Genomic DNA, 23466 nt, shown 5'->3' on the forward strand with positions numbered 1-23466 from the left:
TCTCAGCTATGAGCCACCAATACACTGCTGTACTCTCCTCTTCATCAAACGTGAATCTTCATACTTATTGGGCTTATTTCAGGGGACCGACCAGGTGATAATCTATTGCGGCAAGATCAGGACTACAGGGTGGATACCGCTCAATATTATCAGTAATGGGTGATCATCCGGTTCTTTCTTCATAGCTGACGTGTAGGATTTTCCTTGAACTTCTCTATCCATTCATAAGCACTTTTTTTGTGACGACAAAGCACTCTCTCCATACTGTTTACAAAATCTTCGATAAATGTTGGTCCCAGACAAACCCTCAGGCCACAAAAATGAAAATCACTGTACGCTGCTCTTCTTTTGTGCAAATCACAAGTGGGAATGTTGGTGTCTCGGAACAAAATCACAAATTAAATGAAGTAACATGTCCAAACCTACATAGCATTGACTGGAGGGAATGTGACCTCAGTTGGAAAGTGTTGATAAGACAGTGCAGGTGAAAGAAGCTTTAATATAGGTGCAGTGTGGAAAATGTTTTACTTATCCTTGTAAATACTGTATGTTTCTTCTATTCTCTTGACTTGTGTTTCCTTCTCCACTTTTTATTTATCCTCTTCATCCACAGGCCCAATTTTATATGGGAAATGTATTGGGTTATGATAATAGCTAAAACTAGTAACCCACTAACTGCTTTTTTGAATATCAAAATAATGGTTAATTGGACATGTGGGTTATCCAGATCGCGGACATGTTTGGCTTACGGCTAAACCAGATAATAAAGGTTAGGGGATTGTGTGCTCTTCCCCCTGAGTAGATGGTGTGGACTTTCCCAGAGGAAAGTAGTTTCAATTAGCAATGGCTGACACCATGGTCCTTCTTCTGTTTGTTTCCACCAGTGGCTGATACACAGACAAGCTGAAACACTAAACTATGCTCTCATAAAGCCATGGTTGAGGCTGGGGAAATTTAGTCATCAGTAGAGATTTGACAAAAGTTAGGACAGGCAGCAAAGAAGTCACTGAGGTCAGGAAACCAAGCTATTCGAAAACCATAGGAAGCAACAGCAAAGACACCCGTAGAAAACTAGGAACTCAAAAAACATATTGTTCAGGCCCATAAAGATGTGGAAAAGGACTCTATAAATTCTGAGACACTTGTTCTTTGGCAAGAGTTAGATCAATTTGGAATATCATTCTCATTGACCCTTTTAGAAGTCAGGACTTAATATTGGTACATGACCATACAAGCATTCAATTGTGCAGCAAGAAGAAAGCGACAACCAGGGACAAAATACCCAGAGAGGTGAGTTACCGTACAATGACAGAGAAAATCTGACTGTGATGATATGGTTAAATGTACGGTACATTTTGCATCTAAGAACAGTGTGGCCGGCCACTGGCACTTAGGCACTGATGATTAATGCTATTTCAGTGTTAAATAATATATATATGGCTAGGTATTTCATTTTCATTAATAAGTAATAAGTTGCTCAGCCCAACCTTTTCACATTGAACAGGGCTACGGATGTAGATAAAAAGTTTACATAATCATCAGAGACAAAATATATCCTCTAAAATTGTCAAAATTGCACCTTAATATATACACATAGTATATAATACATATAAATCTCTCAGCCAGTTTAGAGGGATTCTGTCGACAATTTACCTGTATGAAGTTCTGTACCTGGTTGGGTAGTCAGGCCAGAAAGCGAATCCTGTAACTGATACGTTGATGATGATGAGGTGCCGTCCACCGTGTTATTTGGGGTCATGTAGGCTGAATATGTTGATGCTGAGTAATACTGTGCATATTGGTTTTGGCCGAAAGCTGTGTAAGAGGGATAATCCTAGAACAGTAGGAACAATTTATTAAGTGAAGTAGTAAAATAATTATTTGAGATCTGGCAGGAGGACGGATTAATTAGCACTTAACACTGGGTTGAAGCCGGTATCCTGTTACTTCAGGTACATTTAACATTGAATTAGCACATAACCAAAGAAAATCGCTTACAAAATACTTGGTATTAAGATCTTAGCCACATTCAGTGCTTTACTATAGTCTATCATTACAGAGCATTCCTGAAAGCCTTTTCCACAGGTGGCTATGAGGTATTATAAAAAGGCATATTCTTTGCCTTTTCATACATACATTTTTCCCCAGATGTATATCTTGGATCATATTACCAACTGGAGAAATGCGTGTTGAAAGCAAATCTCTCAAATCGGAAATATCATGCAAATTAATGGCATAATTGCTAAACTATTTTTTATATAATACAATACATACAATAATATATAATACAATACAATAATATATAATACAATATAATATTCTCATCACTAAGATTCAATATAAATGACACTGATGAAGGTTATAAGCAGAATTACATATACAGGTAAATTTAGGAAGCAAGGTGTAATCCGGCTGAGGGTCACCCTCAAATCCAGAGATTGGCAGATAGTTATTTGGAGATTGCTTCTGTCACGTTAACCTTAAAACTATACATCAAGTTATTTTCTTCCATGACATCCATTCCAATCATTGTTTCTTTGGCAATATTGCCTAAGAATAAAAGGAAGTCAACATATCTTCATTCCATGAGTGCTTTTAATATTACAGAGGCATTCTGAACATCAAATTTGTTTCTTTCAGACTTGCCATTACATACTTGGGAATGATTGATGATTTGAAGTACAAATCCCCAAATTACATTGCAGAAGTGAATCAATTACAAGGAAACCTATAAACATATTGTATATGGAACAGCCAGCCCAGTTCCAATTATTGTATAGTGATGGATTTACAATAAAACCCTGATCTTATCAAATTTTAACTCTTTGTTTGACATCTGTCCAACCAAAATTCAAGTGTCTGGTTCCAATTGCATGCAAATGGCCATATAGATCAAACATATGTTTAAAGAGTGTACTTAGCATAAAGTGAAGAGATGTCCATTAAGGCACCTTTATACACTGCAACATCGCTACCGATATTGCTGTAACGTCACCGGTATTGTGACGTAATAGCGTCCTCCCCAGCGACATTGCAGTGTGTTTCACGCATCAGCGACCTGGCCCTCGCTGTGAGGTCGCTGAGCGCTACAAATCTTTCAGGACCATTTTTTGGTCCTTTGTTTCCCACTGCGCAGCATGCATCAGTGTGTTTAACATTGTTCCAACGACAAAGCTATAGCGTTCCCTACCAGCGAGGTCATTCTGCAGGTCCGGGATCGCTGGAAAGTCTCTAAATGCTGCTGTGTCGTTGGCCAGATCTGCCTGTTTAACAGCTCACCAGCGACTGTTTAGAGACTTTCCAGCGATCCCGGCCAGGTCGGGATCACTGGTGGGATCGCTAGAAAGTCTCCATGTGTGAAGGGGTCTTTTAGTGTAGTTGAATATGTTATTCAACAATGTAGTCGAATATGTTATTCAACAATGGTGCCTATAGAGTACCTAAATGGGATATGAATTGGGATTATTTTATAAGGGGAATGCAAAAAAAGTTACAAATACTGGTGACCATGATTAGAAAATCATGTCGGTTATTGACTTGATGGGAAAAAAGAGACACAATATTATTGGAGAGTTTATTTCAAAAGGAGTCTTTAATAATGCTCTAAACTAGCCCCCATCACATAATTCAAATTGCAGTCTTTTCTAGTCATGCCAGATGGGATGCATTCTGAAGAAACACAGCTCGAGACTTAACAATTCTAACTCAGTGAGGTGGTGGCGCAGGGCTATCACAGGAGAAGAAATAAATCTTGCTTACTGACTGCTCTTGGAGAACTGAGGCTGGAAAAAAAAATTTTGTGTTCAGTCAACAAGGAGAAGCATAAATGAATCATATCTCATAGTCTTTCACCTCGTTGTGTCTCAGCTTTTCTTTCAGTTGAGACACAAGTCCCCAGCATTATTTCCTCAGACTGCAACTTGCCCTGACATGTGACTAGAATGGGCTACAATTCATTTTATAACGTTCTTGAAAAATCCCTTTAATAAGATGGGAATGTGACACATAAATTCTATTAGGTGTGTTCATTTTATACATCAAAATCACTTTTCTTACCTGCTGAGGATTACTAAAATTTGTTGAATTGGTTACTGAGTTATTTGCATAAATACTTGATGATGGGGTAAAACTTGAACCTGTAAAAAAAATGAGGTCACTATTTATTATTGAATAGAATAAAATAAGTATTTAATATAATGCATTACTTCCCATAAGAGAAAAATAAAAAGATCCATCTTAAACTTAAAAATGGATGTTTAACATGTACAACCTTTTTTAATAAAGCAAAACTGAGCAGCTCACTGTCATCCCCTGTCAATGGTCACATCTCTTTGTGACCTATTGTTTATATGGGTAGATGAACTCCGAAATACTTCTATGATGAAGAAATGCATGACAACTGATAACACTTTTCTCCATTCAGTGGAATGTGTAGTTTATGTAAAATAACCCCACACATTTTTAAACTGTCAACAGAAGAAGGTTACAACACAAAGTTGTAGGAAAAGTTGATCCAGAATTGGCAATTTATGTGAAATACAAGTATTTATGAAAATATTAAAATAATATTATTAATGATTTAAAGGGGCATTCCTATCTCCAAGATCATATCCCAATATGTAGAAGGTATTATAATAATAATAATAATAACAAAAACAATAAATACCTCCAAATGGAAATGTAATATAGTTCTCCTGATATACAGTAGCCATGTCCCTTATCTCATGTGCAGAGCACTGAAGTTTAGGTATCCATGGTTACGACCACGAGCAGCAAACTGTCACTGCATGAGCGGATGTAACCATGGATACCTAAGCTGCAATGCTCTGCACATGAGCTAAGAGACATGGAGAACTATACTACTGTCATAGTCCTGACCTGCGGTGTGGTTCTGGCATTGTGGTGTTCTGTGAATCCTCCTGTGTTCCCAGTGTCTGTCTGTGCGCCGAGGGGGGCATTTCTGGTGCCCTTCTGGTGTCATGGGCTGGCTTCTTTCAGTCACTGGGTAACTCTCGGGTTGGTGGGAGGGGTCTGCAATCATGCTCTGCATTCTGGGTATTTCTGGGCTTCTTTAGGGATCGGTGTAATCTGGAACGACACCAGTCGTCTTTTCTGGTGTACTGCAGTAAGTGCCTGTCTCCTGGTTTGTGTTGCTTATTGATCTTGGTGCTCGACCCAGAACTGACCCCTGACTTCCCTCTGCCTTATCCCCCTGACACTGCATTACAATCTGGCTTCTGACCTCCTGCTTCCTCCTGACTACGGCATTTTCTAACCCCTGTGTCTTACGTGCTCCTCTGGTTACCTACCCCATGGCCTGTTTACTGACTCCGTTCTTGTCTTATCCCTTTGTACAATTACGGACCTCGGCTTGTCTGACTTCCCTGCTGCTCTTGTAGCACACACGTGTTCACAGCGTTACTTAGTTGTAACTCCATCCTGCACACTTGAGTTTAGCATTTCATCTTTCCCTGAGAGTGTTGTGACAGCTATATTTCTAATTGGAGGTATTTGTTAATATTATTAATATACCTACTACATATTGGGATAGGATCTTGGAGATGAGAATACTACTTAAAAAAAACAACATTAGAAGCTGTGCCTTCCAATTTTATACAGCCATCTAAACCATATATATCTATTTATGATCTAACTATTATATTTTAAGAGATTCATTCTATACCTGGCATTTGGTAGGAATAAGGTGTTTGGCCTGGTTGAGGTGTAGAAAATCCGGGACTGTAACTTAGGCAACCACTCTGCAATGGAGATTGTGTTTGAGGGAGACCACCTTCGGTCTTGATACCTGGAAGCATTACTCCTAGATCTGCACCAGACGAATACAAACATTTCTTGATAGCAGTTATGTAATGGAGGAAGAACACTCAAAATAGAAGACCTAAGACATACGTACCGTATGTTGGTAAACTGTAAGGCTGTCCGGTTTGTGAGTACGCTGTGTAAACTGTAGGTTGTTGCATTCCGGAGTATTGCGTCTGACCAGCATAGGCTGACATCGTCTGAGCGGCTGGTGTTGAGAGAATATGTGGATAGGGTCTACAATGAAAAAAAAAACAAAAATGAATTTAGCTTTACTATATAGCATATATGTTATTTGTTCATTGAATTGTTTCCCTCATCGTAAATTTATACCATTCCATCACAGAAGGCTGCGCTATCTTTCTGTGTTCAACATAGCAAATTGAATTGAATAGATGAAATAATAAACATATACAAGTGTATATGCAGAAAAAAGCAAACTGGGGCTTGCAAGTAGAGGTGATGCTTCATCAACAGTGTAAGATCTAACCTACCAGAGTGGTGTACCACTGAAGGGGGCTTTACACGGTAGCGATATCGCTAGCAATTTGTAGCGATAGCGAGCGTGTAAGTACCCGCCCCCGTCGCGCATGCGATTGTTTGTGATTGCTGCCGTAGCGAACATTATCGCTACGGCAGCATCACACATACTTACTTGGTGGGCGTCGTCGCTGTGACTGCCGAACAATCCCTCCTTCAAGGGGGAGGGACGTTTGGCATCACAGCGACGTCACCGCAACGTCACTAAGCAGCCGGCCAATCAAAGCGGAGGGGCGGAAATGAGCAGGACGTAACATCCTGCCCACCTCCTTCCTTCCGCATTGTGGCCGGCGGCAGGTAAGGAGACGTTCCTCGCTCCTGCGGTGTCACACATAGCGATGTGTGCTGCCGCATGAGCGATGAACCACCTGGATAAACAACCCTTACCGATTTTTGAGTTTGGGATGACCTCTCCTTGGTGAACGATTTTCACCATTTTTGAGGTCGCTTAAGGTCGTTGGTCAGTGTCACACGTTGCAATATCGTTAATGACGCCGGATGTGCGTCACTAACAACTTGACCCTGACGATAAAACATTAACGATATCGTAGCGTGTAAAGCACCCTTGAGAGGACATTAGTAAATACCAGTATAAATGGAGATAATGTAACACTTTGATTAACACTTAAAAAAAGGACGTGGGAGCAAAAACCCATTTCAAATCAAAATAAATGCAAACCATCATAGTATCAAAAAGAATACAATATTTTATTTACAGTGAAAATAATACACGATTAACCATTCTTTAATTCTGGCCAGTGTCACTTTATGTGGGAATAACTGCAATGTTTCAACATATCCCAGTATTTTGAGATTGTTTTTTGGGACATAATATTTTATCATGATGGTAAATTTAGGCTATTTTGTTTTGCATTACTTTATAAAAATATCAGAAATTTTACATAACATTTTAAAAATTAGCAATTTTCAAACTTTGAATAATTATTACCCCTTTATTGCAGACAGTCATACAAACACAAAATAGTTAATAAATAACATTTTGCTCATGTCTCCTTTACCCCAGTATGATCTGTAAAATGTGCTTTTATTTTGGATGGAGAAGCTTTAAAATTTTAGCAGTAATTTTTCATTTTTTTCAAGGAAATTTACAAAAGTTAATGTTTCGAGACCTATTAAGTTTTCAAGTGTCTTTGGAGGACCTATATATTGGAAACCCCCAAATGTGATATTTGAAAACAGTGCCCATCAACATGTTCAAAACTGCTGTTAGGTAGTTTATTAACCCTTCAGTTGCTTTTCAGGGATAAATGCAAAGTGACATGACCAGAAAGAACAGTGTTATTTTTATCATCTATGGCCCTGTGCGCACGCTGTGAATTTACTGCGGATTTTGCTGCAGATTTGCTGCGGAATTGCTGCAGAAAATGTGTCTTACATTGCTGCAGTCATTCCCCAGCAAATCCTATGGGTTTTAAAAAATGCTGTGCGCACACTGCTTTTTATTATACCTGCGGATTTACCCGTGGATTTTCCGCTGCGGAATTAATGAGCATGTCACTTCTTTTCTTCAGGTACCTGTGTGTTTTTGCCATAGATAATGGTAAAATCCGCAGGAACCAACTTGCGGTAAATCCGTGGCAAATCCGCAAAAAAATGCATGAAAACGCAACAAACCGTGGCAAAACCGCATGCGGATTTCGTTGCGGTTTTGGTGCGTTTTTTTACTGCGGGTACGGGATTCTTTAAGAGGGTCTGGATTTTCTTAAGAAAAAGGCCCTTTCTAGTGCGCACATGGCCTAAATGTGCTAACTTCTGAACAGGTCACTATAGCCGGCAGACTCTAAAGTCCGTTATTTGGCTGTGAATTGGCATGGCAACCATCAGGACCTCACAATCATGATCTCAGCATGCCGATGGGGTTAAAGAGGAAGCCTCTGTTAACCATCTAGATTCCATAGTCACTATTGTCAGCAGCATCTAAGGGGTTAAATGGCCATGGTCGGTGCCAACATTGATTGCCCCTGATGCAGCAGAGAGTCTGCTATAGTGGACTGCTGACAGCTGCTGCATTTTTACCCATGGGGGGGTTATTATTCACTTATATCTCAGGTCACTTTTAAGTCATATTGGTGGTAACTAATGGTTAAAAAGCTGCAAAGTTTAAAATGTGGATTGCACACTAAAATGGAGTCATACAGCAGTAGAGGACACAGAGCACAATAACAAGAAACAAATGCTAAGTATATGGTATATATGGTGTATGATACATGATGTGTTAAATATGGTATTTATCATTCGTTACATTATTCACAATTGTTTCATGTTCTTGCGCACTATATGTCTTTTGCTGTTTGACCTCTCTTTGGATTGTAGCCCAAGTTTTAAACTTTGTATTTTTTTAAACATTTCTTTTTGGAAGTAAAGTATCATTTATCTTTTATATAGTACAATCTGATGGCTGACTGATTTTTGTGTGATACTTTTTTTAGCTACATCTTTCTTCATTTATCTAAACACGTTTCTGTTGGTGGTATAACCAATTTCAGTAGTGGAATATAGAGCATAAAAGTCCCCCTAATCATGCTATGTATTGCTTTGAATGCCTCTGATATAGTTATTTGCACCACCAATGAAAACATGTAGGAGGAATAAAAAAAATGATGTAACAAGATCTAAAGTCTGACTAGGGTATAACTGGGTAAGAATTTATATTCCTTTAGGCTGAAGTCACATTAGCGTATGGCATTGGATATGAGAGCATCGGATGCAACATGCTAATGACCCTCAGCTTCCACATTGCTTGAAGTGTCATGCAACTGTGGTCCGATCTTGGGATTGGATCACAACTGCAGAGGAGAGAGAGGGAGTGATCTCTCCATCTCCTCTACTGTCAGCCTGTGTGTATATCGGACTGCACTTGGAAGTCATCAGAGTGCAGTCCAATGCGTCACTCGCACCAATAGACATATGAGTGCAAGTGATAGGAGACTTGCAGACAATCGCAGCATGCTGCAATTTTTTTCCTCACTTTCTCGCATTGCACTCATGCGAGTCATACGCCAGTGTGACTCTAGCCTTTTAGGCCGCTTTACACGCTGCGACATCGCTAAAGCAATGTCGGTGGGGGTCACGGAATTGGTGACGCACATCCAGAAGCTTTAGCAATGTCTTGCGTGTGGCACCTATGTTTGATTGAAAATCGTCGCAAACACGTGACAAATTGCTAATCGTTGACATGCTCCCCTAATCCCAATTATCGTAGCTACTGCACGTACGATGTTGTTCGTCGTTTCTGCGGCAACACACATCGCTATGTGTGACACCGCAGGAGCGACGAACATCTCCTTACCTGCATCCACCGGCAATGAGGAAGGAAGGAGGTGGGCGGGATGTTACGTCCAGCTCATCTCCGCCCCTCTGCTTTGATTGGGCGGCTGCGGTTCACCGGTCACAGCGACGTCGCTAGGCAGGTAAGTAGTGTGACGGGTCCACGTGATTTTGTGCACCACGGGCAGCGATTTGCCCGTAACGCACAAACGATGGAGACGGGTACGCACGCTAGCAATATTGGTAACGATATTGTAGCATGTAAAGTGGCCTTTAGTCATATTGCCGAACCTGCAGAATATTCTTGCATTTATCTATGAATCCACCTATGAATGATAATTTTTGGAGAAATCTGATCGACTGAGTGAACTTATATTTGACTATTTATTTTTTTTTTGCTACTATTGGCATTATGCATAGTTGGATGTGGCAGGGTAAGATTCAGTACATATGCAATGTTAATGTTTTGTGATTGCCTTTCAAGTAGGATGCTTTTCTGCATATTCAGTAAAAGTACATTTTTGTGCCTGAGTTTGCTGTTTGTTTGTTGATACCTATCTTTCCTGCATTTTGCTCCTTGAAATGCTATGTATTTTCTTATCATTGTTAAATAATTAGGTTTACAGATTATATACTTAAGCTGGGTTCACACTAAACGACAGCGACAACGACGTCGCTGTTACGTCACCATTTTCGGTGACGTAACAGCGACCTTGTAAGTCGCTGTTATGATCGCTGCTTAGCTGTCAAACACAGTAGAAGCAGCGATCATAACGTCGCTGTGTTACATGTTCAGAGAGCAGGGAGCCGCGCTTAGCGCTGGCTCCTTGCTCTCCTAGGTACAGTACACATCGGGTTAATTAACCCGATGTGTGCTGCAGCTACATGTCACAGTGCAGAGAGCAGGGAGCCGCGCGCACTGCTTAGCGCTGGCTCCTTGCTCTCTTTGCTACAGTATACATCGGGTTAATTACCCGATGCATACTGCAGCCACATGTCACAGTGCAGGAGCCGGCACTGGCAGCAAGAGCGGAGGCTGGTAACCAGCGTAAACATCGGGTAACCAGGGAAAGGACTTCCCTTGGTTACCCGATGTTTACGCTGGTTACAGCTTACCGCAGCTGCCAGTGCCGGCTCCTGCTCGCTTCATTTCGTCGCTCTCTCGCTGTCACACACAGCGATGTGTGTGTCACAGCGGGAGAGTGACGACGAAAAAATGAAGCTGGACATTCAGCAACGACCGGCGACCTCACAGCAGGGGCCAGGTCGTTGCTGGATGTCACACACAGCGACAGCGACGGGACGTCGCTGCAACGTCACAGAAAATGGTGACGTAGCAGCGACGTCGTTGTCGTTGTCGCTGTGTGTGACACCAGCTTTATGCCTTAAAAAATCAAGCTTTGTTAAAATCCAATTAATATTAATTACCCTAATGTTATTTGCAAAAGATAAAAATTGACTAAATGTTAGTGTGACATCTTAACAAGATTGAGAGATGGGCTATTATACCTTCATTGTTGCATGTGTCCCATGAGGAACCCTTAAGGCCCCTTTACACATTGAGACTTTCAGCGATCCCACCAGAGATTCCAACCTGGCCGGGATCGCTACAAAGTCTCTGGTGAGCTGTCAAACAGTCAAACCTGGCCAACGACGCAACAGCGATCCGGACCTGCAGAGCGACTTAGCTAGTCAAACACTGGAAACGAGTGATGTGTCACAATATCTGTCAATCACAATTCTCTGTCAGTCGGTCTCTCCCTCTCGGTCTCTATTCTCTCTCTGTCAGTCCGTCACTATCTCTGTCCCTCTCTCACAGTCTGTCGGTCATTTTTCCCTCCTCTCTCATACTCACCGTTCCCCCGATCCCCGGCGCTGCGCTGCACGGCATTCACACTGCTGCGGCGGCTTTTCCTCTTTTGAAAAAGCCGGCCGCTCATTAAACAATTTCGTATTCCCTACTTTCCCCGCCCACAGGCGCCTATGATTGGTTGCAGTGAGACACGCCCCCACGCTGAGTGACAGGTGTCTCACTGCACCCAATCACAGCAGCCGGTGGGCGTGTCTATACTGTGCAGTGAAATAAATAATTAAAAAAAACGGCGTGCGGTCCCCCCCAATTTTAATGCCAGCCAGATAAAGCCATACGGCTGAAGGCTGGTATTCTCAGGATGGGGAGCTCCACGTTATGGGGAGCCCCCCAGCCTAACAATATCAGTCAGCAGCCGCCCAGAATGGCCGCATACATTAGATGCGGCTGTTCTGGGACAGTACCCGGCTCTTCCCGATTTGCCCTGGTGCGTTGGCAAATCGGGGTAATAAGGAGTTATTGGCAGCCCATAGCTGCCAATAAGTCCTAGATTAATCATGTTAGGCGTCTCCCCGAGATACCTTCCATGATTAATCTGTAAATTACAGTAAATAAACACACACAACTGAAAAAATAATTTATTAGAAATAAAAAACACAAACACATTCCCTCATGACCAATTTAATCAGCCCCAAAAAGCCCTCCTTTTCCGGCGTAATCCATGGACCTCCAGCGTCGCTTCCAGCTGTGCTGCATGCAGGTGACAGGAGCAGCAGAATACACCGCCGCTCCGGTCACCTCCAGGCAGCTAATGAAGACAGCCGCGCGATCAGCTGAGCCATCACTGAGGTTACCCGCTGTCACTGGATCCAGCGGTGGATGCAGCGGTGGCCGCGGGTAACCTCAGTGACAGCTCAACTGATCGCGCTACTCACCGCCGCTCCGGTCAGCTCCAGGCAGCAACTGAGGTGAGTAGCGCGATCAGCTGAGCTGTCACTGAGGTTACCCGCGGCTACCGCTGCATCCACCGCTGGATTGGGGGGGACCGCACGCCGTTTTTTTTTAATTATTTAATTATTTATTTCACTGCACAGTATAGACACGCCCACCGGCTGCTGTGATTGGGTGCAGTGAGACACCTGTCACTCAGCGTGGGGGCGTATCTCACTGCAACCAATCATAGGCGCCTGTGGGCGGGGAAAGTAGGGAATACGAAATTTTTTAATGAGCGGCCGGCTTTTTCAAAAGCGGAAAAGCCGCCGCAGCAGTGTGAACGCCGTGCAGCGCCGCGCCGGGGATCGGTGAGTATGAGAGAGGAGGGGAAAATGACCGACAGACTGTGAGAGAGGGACAGAGATAGTGATGGACCGACAGAGAGAGAATAGAGACCGAGAGGGAGAGACCGACTGACAGAGAATAGTGATTGACAGATATTGTGACACATCACTCGTTTCCAGTGTTTTAAGTCCCCTTTACACACTGAGACTTTGCTGCATAGCGGGAAACAAAGGACCAAAGAATGGTCCTGAACGATTTGTAGCGATCAGCAACTTCACAGCAGGGGCCAGGTCGCTGATGTGTTTCACACACTGCAATGTCGCTGGGGAGGTCGCTATTACGTCACAAAACCGGTGACGTTACAGCGATGTCGTTTGCGATGTTGCAGTGTGTAAAGCCACCTTTAGGCACAAATGAATATGAGAAACACGTCAGAACGATGACCCCTGACCCTACATGCCCACCATGTCACCTCAAATCTCTTGTCACACATCATTACAACTTTATTTCATTGACTCTGTGTACTTAGTCCTATCCTAATAAGGGAAAGAGTAGGGAGCAATAGCGCCATCTTGCTATCAATTGGGTGCAAAACTTTGCGGCTAGGATGAGTACGGTTTAGTTAATAGGGCCCGATTTAGGGCTGAGTAGAATTCTGTTCCCTAATCCCCTGATGAGTATATCAATATATTCCAGGATTCCTCAATACCATTACGTGTCACAACTACATTTAGTCAGTTTTTACCTTTTGCACATATCATTGGAATAATTAATTTTAATTTGATATCAATAAAGCTTGATATTTAAGGAGGTAACTATATAATTTGTGAACCTTGATACATACCCTTCTATACAAATACTGCATTATACATAAAGGGATCTTCTGGAACTGGGCAAAATTTGAGATAAATAAAATGGTCTAAAATAAAACAAGGAGGCCAAGTACTATAATTGTGGGGTAAACAGCATATAAACTTTGAATTCAGGATAACAGTGACCAATTAAGGGGACCATAGCAGCAGCACTGAATAATAAGTGTTCTATATGTGAGTACTGGGTCTTTTAATATTTTATCCCATCGCCTCGTACCACCTTGGGAAAACTTGTCCAATCCTGCAAAAACCTTCTATGCGACCCAAGCCTTAAAGGTCTCCGTTCTGCTAAATTCACTTCTAGCAGTGGTAGCAAATTCTGTACCAAAATCAACATATGTTATTCCAGCTTTAAAAGACTAGTAAAAAAAAATTGGCGAATGTGCTATAGTGTGTTCCAAGAACATGACATGTATGAAATCCCACAGGCTGTACGAAAGTGTTTGTATAAAGGGGTAAAGCACATCCTCATTAATGATGAGCGAGCATGCTCGCCAGTATGCGATACTCATTCGAGCATCGGGGTGCTCGGGTATGCTCGGTACTTGGCCGAGTATCACATATGCTCAGATGTGTCATTTGTAAATGATTTGGCACAAAAAGCTAGCTCCCATCAGTGTATGATTGGAGCCGGCACTCCAGTGAGAGCCGTTTGTCTCTAAATGGCACTCCCTTGGTGTAAAAACAATAAGTTTAACCCTTTCACGACCAGGAACGAACCAAGATTTTTACCATATAGTATACTGGAAAATGGCAAAAAAAATTCCAAATGCGGAAAAATTGCAAAAAAGTGCGATTGCCCTATTGTTTTTGAGATATTTTATTCACAGTGTTCAATATATAAAAAAACTGATGTGTTCGTGTGATGCCTCAGATCAGTGCGAGTTCATAGACACCAAACATAATTAGGTTTACTTTTATCTAAGGGGTTAAAATAAATCAAAAGTTTGTCCAAAAAAAGTGGCGTACGTTTTGCGCCATTTTCTACGACCCGTAGTATTCTCATTTTTTGGAATCTGTGCCTTAGTGAATGCTTATTTTTTGCGTCTCGAGCTGACATTTTTAACGTTGCATTTTTGTGCGGATGCTACGTTTTGATCACTCGTTATTTTGCGCAAAATTTGTGGTGACCAAAACTGTCATTTTGGCATTTGTAACTTTTTTGCTGCTATGCCGTTTACCAATCAGATTCATTAATTTTATATTTTCATAGATTGGGCATTTTTGAATGCTGCGATACCAAATGTGTGTGTATTTTTTTTTTTTTTAGTTTTTAACCCTTTAATTTGCAATTGGGTGAAAGGGGGGTCATTTGAACTTTTAGGTTTTTTTAATTTTTTTAAACTTTTTGTTTTACTTTTTTATTTTACTATGTCCTCTAGGGAGCTATAAGGATCAGCAATCTGATCGCTCATTCATTTCTCCTGATCAGAGCACCATCGCTCAGACCGGGAGGCATGGTCATCTCCTGTAACAGCCAGTACTCTGCTGTTTGTTTACAGGAGCTTGGTCATGTAAGCACAGGAGTCATCACATTACCCTGTGCAACCATGACAACCACCGGAAGTCACATGATCACGTCACGTGACTTCCGGTATCAGGCGGTGAGTAAATTTTCAGCACGATCACGGTTATAATGACGCTGTCACTTATTGACAGCTCCATTTAAGGGGTTAAAAGACATGGGCAGAATGTGGATCCACTCATGCTGAGCAGGCACACATGTCAGCTGTAGAAATCAGCTGAGATGTACGCCGGCAGAGATTAACACTATGACCGCTAGGACGTAATTTTACCGCCCCCGCGGTCATTAGGGGGTTAAAGGGCTATATTCTCAAGTTATTAAATTGCTTTAATAAATGAGACAGCATCGAATTGAGCAACTTTGCAGTTGAGTTACTTTTTCTATCTGCTGTCATTCTCCTGCAACAAAAACTTTTATCTTTCATAGTCTACAACTAGTTTTCATGGAACTTTGCCACCTGTGCAGAGCTTGACCAAGAGTGCATGTTAGTGACATTCTAGAAGAGGCGTTAACTATTAACATACCAGTCAGTTCTCTTCAGCAGCAATTGAAAGTGAATCTGTCAGCAGATTACATAGCAAAAAACCTGCTGACAGATTCACTTTAAGGCCAGAGTCACACTTGCGAGTGCCTCGCGTGTAACTCTCGTGAGTCTCTCATTGACTCACCCGGCACGGACTCGCACTCTCCTGACAGGAGCGGGTCGGTTGCATGTATGTCTATGCAGCTGAGATGCTCCTGTCTGAAGAGTGTGTGTCCACGCCGAGTGATTCAATGAGAGACTCACGCGAGTTACACGCGAGGCACTCGTAAGTGTGACTCTGGCCTAAGAGTGAAAAAATTAAAACGTTTGAGCAGTTATAAGAAGGATTTCATTCTTATAATAAAACAAAGGTTTCAAATAACTAAATATTTCCCCAAAACCCAGAAATATGAGAGGTTGACCCATTTTAATTTTCTGGTCTTAGTCGTAGCATACACTATATACAAAACCTTTTTTTCCTGCCTTAGGGTGGCTTTGCACGTTGCGACATCGCAAGCCGATGCTGCGATGTCGCACGCAATAGTCCCCGCCCCCGTCGCAGGTACGATATCGTGTGATAGCTGGCGTAGCGAACATTATCGCTACGCCAGCTTCACATGCACTCACCTGCCCTGCGACCGTCGCTCTGGCCGGCGACCCGTCTCCTTCCTAAGGGGGCGGGCCGTGTGGCGTCATAGCGACATCACACGGCAGGCGGCCAATAGCGGCGGAGGGGCGGAGATGAGCAGGATGTAAACATCCCGCCCACCTCCTTCCTTCCGCATATCCTACGGAAGCCGCGGTGATGCCGTTAGGAGATGTTCCTCGCTCCTGCGGCTTCACACACAGCGATGTGTGCTGCCGCAGGAGCGAGGAACAACATCGGACCGTCGCGTCAGTGTAATTATGGATTACGCCGACGCTGCACCGATGATACGATTACGACGATTTTGCGCTCGTTAATCGTATCATCTAGGCTTTACACACTACGATGTCGCATGCGATGCCGGATGTGCGTCACTTTCAATTTGACCCCACCGACATCGCACCTGTGATGTCGTAGTGTGCAAAGCCCGCCTTAGTCAACGGGCTTGCGGGATATCCTGTACTATACACGGTGATGGGGTAATACAACTGGAGAGCTACCCTCTCTTTTTTTCTCCTAATAATAACATCTTTGGGCTGCACACAACATACAAGGTTGCTAAAACAAGCATCAAGTCTAAAAATGGAAATAGTCCTGCAATTTATTCATGTTAGCAGAGCACATCCCACAAGCTCATCAATAATTAAGCTCTGTAACACAATGCTGATTTCTATAACACTGCATCAGCACATTATCAAAAAGTCAAGTGATTCAAAACAAAAATTCTCTACTATATATTACTTATTTCTTAGCATGTTAACACTAGAAAACCACAATGTAGGCTTTGTATTATAAATATAGCCACTTCTGCTACCACCTCTATGTGAAATTGTTGCAGGTTCAGTGTGTCCCTATAAAAGTCTATGAGAGCCTTATGACTTTGCATAGCTAAGTATGTATGTATGTATGAAAAAAGAATGATAACATAACAAGATGCATAGATGCAAGTTAAATAAAGGAAAATACAGTGGAACCTTGGATTACGAGCATAATTGGTTCTGGGACTGTGCTCTTAAACCAAGTTACTCTTATATCAAAGCAAATTTTCCCATAGGAAATAATTAAAACACAGACAATTCGCTCCACAACCCAAAAATATATCATGTGTTTATACAAACTTATTACAGTAATATAAAATAATGTGCTGTATTCATACAAAATTATTACAGTACACTAATGCAAAATACTGTACAGTAAAATCATAAAACAAATTAAAATGTACGTTAGCTACAATAGAATTATTGGTGTGTGGGAGGTACAGTATAAGCAATGAGCTGTACTGGTTAGCAGAAAGAAAGTTCAATACTGTATCCATAAATGCAAATTGATAGACATGCTATATATTATATACTGTACTGTACAATGGTATACTGTATACAGTATAGAGTACAATATGTACAGAAAGTTACCTCCAGAGCGGGTCAGAGCGTGGTGAAAGGACAGAACCGGAAGTGTACACGGTGAGTATTTGCTGCTCTTGCAAAGCATTGCTCTTAAACCAAGTTACAAATTTGTAAAAAGCTTTGCTTGTCTTGCAAAACGCTCTGAAACCAAGTTACTCTTAATCCAAGGTTCCACTGTATATATTTTACAAATCATGTAAAACAACCTCTATGACTAGCATACGGCTGGCAGTTTTAGGGTCTATGGTTAGGGATGACATGGTTGCATTATGGAGCATGAAATTCTTTGCAGCTGTGTAACCTTACCACAATCTTATCATGCTGAGTTTTCACACTACACAGGTTTTTAGAGATGAAGCATAACTTTTCATGTAATGCTACTTTAACTCTTTACATACTGATGAAAATGGGGGGGAAGGATTAAACACGCATATATAAACTGTCCTGCTGCTTAACACAACTGTATACAGTTCTCCCCATAAGTTAAAGAACTTGTCACTTACTTAGAGGGATAAAGCTGAGGCGAGTACTGGTGTGCTGATCTTGGACTGTAGCCACTGCTTGTTATTACTGTAAAACAGAAAATACGCTTACAAAACTTAGTACCATAAATAACCTGAATTCACGCTCCAACAGCTTTAGCATGGATCATAAATGATGACAAAATGAGTTATTTGTGTGTAAAATAGGACTACAAAGTGTGGAAGTATCTGGTACGGAACTAAATCTATATGTTGGCAACAGCAATTATTTGGGGGCCTGTTGTGCCGGAGAATGCTTTAAGCCCTGAGAACTAAAAATAAGCACATTGCCGATAGGTAATGCCTCGCTGTCCACATGCATTTGTTAGAAAAGTATACAGCTCAATAAAATGAACAGTTAATTTAAAGGAATCTTCTAGAATTCACCATCCCACTCTGTTTAGCTGGTTAGTACATAGCGAGCATCCATTTCTTATCAATACTAACGGTCTATCATGCCAGGCTGGTACTGGGGCTCAGCATCATTGACTTGCCGCAGTTCATCAACTTCTCGACATGGCATCCTAAATCTTTATCTTATGTGGACTAACTCCAAACTTAGTGCAGACTTTTTTTCCTTTCGCTTAACCATCTGTTTCTATCAAGACAGATGCATGCCAAATATACATCCAGCATAATGGTGAACCCATCCCATCATAGGAAATCCATAGAGAAAACATACAGAGTAATGCTAGGCCAAGTGCTCAGGTTTCCCTTTCAAAATGATTAATGGAGGACACTTTTAAGTGTAACAAACATGTATTAAATCTGATTACAATCATCTGGGCTTCAAGAGAAAATAAATCTTAATTATCATCGAATATGCAAATAAACTAAGGACAGATTGTTAGCCGCACCTGATGTGTGGAGAATAGGACATTCACTTCTAGGTCTTTTTCTAAACTTCTTTATGGGAAACCCTAGTATACTACTGTACATATTTTCCACACAAAAGATCTTCCATGTATCTGGTAGTTGTGAATTTACACTTAGGGTATGTGCCCACGATCAGGACCTGCTGCATCCTGAATGCGGTGGATCCTGACCTGCGGGGCCGTGAGTCTCCTCCTCTGGAGAATGCAGCTACTCATGCCCACAATTCGGGCTCGGGCATTTCTTGTCTCTCTCTTCTGTTCTCCCTACGGAGGACGCAAGCGAATCCGCAGCAAACAATTGACATGCTGCTGCTCGGAAAGCCGCACCACAGATCGCTGCAGGAAAAACAAGCACAGGGGGCACGGGATTTCTAGAAATCCATCCACTATGCTTGTACTGTACAATGCAGCGTTTTGGACACAGCTGAAACATACTGCATCCAAAACACTGTGAACACTGATTGTGGGCACGCACCCTTAGGCTATGTGATCATGAGCTTTAGTAGTGGGTTTCCGCAAAAAGACGTCTGACAATTGTACAAAAATGTTTGAAAGACTCTTCCAATTCAATTCATAAACCACTTTTTTTGCTCAGTGTTCTGTACGTTTTCTGCTCAGGCCACATGCACACGATGAGTATATGTGGAGGGATTTTTACCTCAGTACTTAAAAAGAGAATCTGTTAGCAGATATATGCTATGTAATCTGAGGACAGCATGCTGTAGGGGTTAAAAAAAATCACTGTACAAATATACCTTTCTTATCAGGCTGTGTGCTGTTGTCTACTTAGGGGTGCTTCACACATAGCGACAGCGACAACGACGTCGCTGTTACGTCACCATTTTGTGTGACGTAACAGCGACCTGGTAAGTCGCTGTTATGATCGCTGCTTAGCTGTCAAACACAGCGACGCAGCAGCGATCATAACATCGCTACATGTGCAGAGAGCAGGGAGCCGCACACACTGCTTAGCGCTGGCTCCTTGCTCTCCTAGCTACAGTACACATCGGGTTAATTAACCCGATGTGTACTGCAGCTACATGTGCAGAGAGCCGGAGCCGGCAGCACAGGCAGCGTGAGAGCTGCGGAGGCTGGTAACTAAGGTAAATATCGGGTAACCACCTTGGTTACCCGATGTTTACCCTGGTTACAGCTTACCGCAGCTGCCAGATGCCGGCTCCTGCTCCCTGCTCGCTTCATTTCGTCGCTCTCTTGCTGTCACACACAGCGATCTGTGTGTCACAGCGGGAGAGCGCCTTTGAAGAAAACGAACCAGGGCTGTGTGTAACGAGCAGCGATCTCGCAGCAGGGGCCAGATCGCTGCTCAGTGTCACACACAGCGAGATCGCTAATGAGGTCACTGTTGCGTCAACAAAAACCATGACGTAGCAGCGATTTCGGTAGAGATCTCGCTATGTGTGAAACACCCCTAAAACTAAAGGCCTTATTACCTAGTGATCATTGCTTGACTACAATGTCACGTGCACGGCAGTCCGGTATGCCCCCTCCTCTGATAGTCCGGTATGCCCCCTCCTCTGATTGACACCTCACAGTCAACGTACAATATATATTGAGAGTTTGGTGTGGACATGACAGCTCTCTCAGATCTACTACAAGGCTAAATATAAAAACTCTGATTGTGTCAGAACGGCTGCATCCAGTAATCTAAGTATAGATCATTGGATTCAGAGTGTCTTTGCATACATTATAATGCTCTCAGATGAGGTAACAAAAACCTGCTGACAGATTCTCTTTTAGCCAAAATCAGGAGTGGAATGATCAGAGGAATAGTATAGTAGAAATGTGTGCCACTGCTGCATTTTTTGTACCCACTTCTAGTTTTGGCTTACAAATACTAAAAGTTAAAAAAACGCACTAAATACTCAAATGTTCAAAGCAACGTCAGAAAATAAAAATAACTCCTCTGAAACTCCACAAGGTCAGGGGTAACGATTGAGGTTGCAGAGGTTGCAACCATCTGCGCAGATGGAGGGGCATGCAGACCTCAGCACCTACATCAGCTACATGTGCTCCCATAATCACACATCCATCTAAAATGCATTGTTGCACAGAGACCCGTCATATGCTTGTGCAGGCTGAATAGAGGCAGACAGCTGACGTTGATGTGCCCGTGACTGGGGGCGCATGGCAGAGACATTAGGCATTGCCAGGGTCGGCCCCATGTTTTTCTGGGCCCTGGGAAAAAGTGTCTCAGTGGGCCAAGACAGTAGACACAAACATACACAGATACATACACATACAAGCATACGTGCATATACATATTTAAAGACAAAAACATAAAAATACATATAAATAGACATAAATCTATGCACAGTCATATAGACTGACATACATTATATGTATGTGTATATCTATATATACACATCATATATATGTAAGGGGTGGGTAGACCCCTCATCAGGAAGTCTAGTTAACCCGGAAACGTTATTAATAAAAATGTTTTATATTGTATTCCTGTATGCTGTTGTCAGGGTACCCTCTAGTGGCCGGGTGGGACGGCTGGCACCACAGTAGGGAGGAGGAGCCGGCAGTTTAGGAGGCAGGAAAGTGTGTGAGGGAGTGAGTTGTCTCTGGGACAGGAAAGAAGAAGGAACAGCCAGGGGCAGAGTGTGGCAGCTGAAGTACAGGGGAGCCGGAGAAGACAGGAGCGGGCGGAACCTCGTAGGGTGAAGCAGTCCGGTGTGGGTCCGGGCTGTGGGTAGCCAGAAGTGGGAGCCGGGCAAAGTGAAGTAGTCAGGCACGTCGCCCACTTGAGGGAACGCTATAGTAGACTCCCCCTCAGCTGAAGGAAGCGCCATAGCATTGTGCTTTATTACTGCCAAGTGTGAAGAACTGTGAAGAATAAAAGATGTTTGTTGTTTGCATTGACCCACGCCTGAAGAGTATTTGTGCGCCGGACAACACCTGCACCACCACACTCTGCCCCACAAAGGCACCTCCTGTCCCCCCAGTGACGGCGACGCCAGGGGTAAGCCTGTCAGCAAGGGCCACGACTACAAGGCCGGAGGCACCCCCTGGCACCCCGTTACAATTGGCGTAGTCGGCAGGATCCGGATCATATGCGAGGGGACCCGCTCCAAGAAGATGGAGACCAAGTGGTGCCAAGGGCCCCTGATTCGGACTCTCAGCGAAGATTTACAGTCCCATGGTGGGAAGAAGAAACAGTGCCTGAGGTGAAGGACCGGGCACAAGATGGCGGCAAGGTGGCCGGCGTCTGTGAAGAAACAGAAAGCGCGCGAAGTATTGGCGCCAAAAGAAGAGCCTGGGGCTGGCCGGTGCCGAAAAAGAAGTTCGGAGTACTCCGCCCAAAGAGGGGAGGTGCCGGTCCCAGGGCACGAACAGAGACATGTACAGTGGGCGGCGTTGTAAGAAGAAAGAAGTGCCGTCGCGGAGGGGTCGAGCTGTGGTGCGAGGCTAAGGGTGGAGTATCCTCAAGAGCGGGAAAAGTGAGCCCGCCTCCACTTCCTCTAGTCTTGCCACTGACCCAGACGCCATTACTGAGTACTAGTGTTGCCGAGAACATGGAGAAATTGGACGAGAGCCGTCTGAAGCAGGTGGTGTCTGCGGAGGGATTCCCTACCTACTTGCCGGCTGTACCCGGAGGACCGGGGCAAGCCAGTAGGGTGACGTGGCTCACAACATGGGACGCGGAGACCGGTGCGACCACAACCGAGGTCCGGGCGACCTACGCCGCCCAGTTGCCGTCGGGGAGCCGGATGTTGGGAGCCCCATATCCCTGCCCAGAGAGACCCCCGCCAGCTGCGGTGGGGTCTGGAGCACCTAGCCAAACTCCGGCAGAAACCTACGCCCCGAAACTAGAGAGAGACGACTGGGGTTTCTATTGGGACCCGGTGCTGCCGTCTCCCCTACTAACCCGAAGATCCCCGTCACCCGAGCCGGACCCAGTGCAAGAGCGGCTGCTCGTTGAAACCGTCGCCCGGGAGATCATGGCGGGTCCCCACGGCGAAGAGCTTGAGCGTCAGTATACCACTGGAGTGGTCGTCAAGTTTAACCAGAGAGAAGGGTACGGCTTCATCCGGGATGGCGAAACCGGCGACGACTACTTTTATAATCGCGTCAACGTGGATACGGGCCTCCCGCAGCGGTTGCATACCCTATACCCGGGAGAAAAAGTACGATTCCTGAGAGAAGTGGGCTGCCGGGGCTTGTTTGCGGTGGGGGTGCACCGTACGCCTACTGAGCAGGAGGCTGCCCAATGGCAGCAGGAGGTAGAGTGGGAAGAACACCAGGCCCGGCGACAAGCGCAACAAAGACCGGTGCTGGCTGAAGCCTCCCGACCCCGACATACCGTAGCCGTAGCTCCGGCAGTCATGCCCGTGCAAA

General features: G+C 43.6%; 1 protein-coding gene across 9 annotated transcripts in view; it reads right to left on the reverse strand.

The window, feature by feature from the left end:
• The window catches only part of EYA4 (EYA transcriptional coactivator and phosphatase 4), a 579250-nt gene that overhangs the window by 140277 nt on the left and 415507 nt on the right, over window positions 1-23466 (reverse strand). For 7 of the 9 annotated variants that reach the window (XM_075339873.1, XM_075339870.1, XM_075339872.1 and 4 more), the window contains 5 exons: window positions 18209-18275; window positions 5915-6057; window positions 5684-5827; window positions 4057-4136; window positions 1654-1834 (listed from right to left, as the gene is read on the reverse strand). In XM_075339873.1, the coding sequence (XP_075195988.1) occupies window positions 1654-1834; window positions 4057-4136; window positions 5684-5827; window positions 5915-6057; window positions 18209-18275 (615 nt within the window). The remainder of the gene's footprint in view (window positions 1-1653; window positions 1835-4056; window positions 4137-5683; window positions 5828-5914; window positions 6058-18208; window positions 18276-23466) is intronic. The other 2 variants (XM_075339874.1, XM_075339869.1) reach the window with 1 other exon arrangement.

The sequence above is a fragment of the Anomaloglossus baeobatrachus genome, chromosome 3 (assembly GCF_048569485.1).
Source record: "Anomaloglossus baeobatrachus isolate aAnoBae1 chromosome 3, aAnoBae1.hap1, whole genome shotgun sequence".
In the NCBI taxonomy this organism is placed as follows: Eukaryota; Metazoa; Chordata; class Amphibia; order Anura; family Aromobatidae; genus Anomaloglossus; species Anomaloglossus baeobatrachus.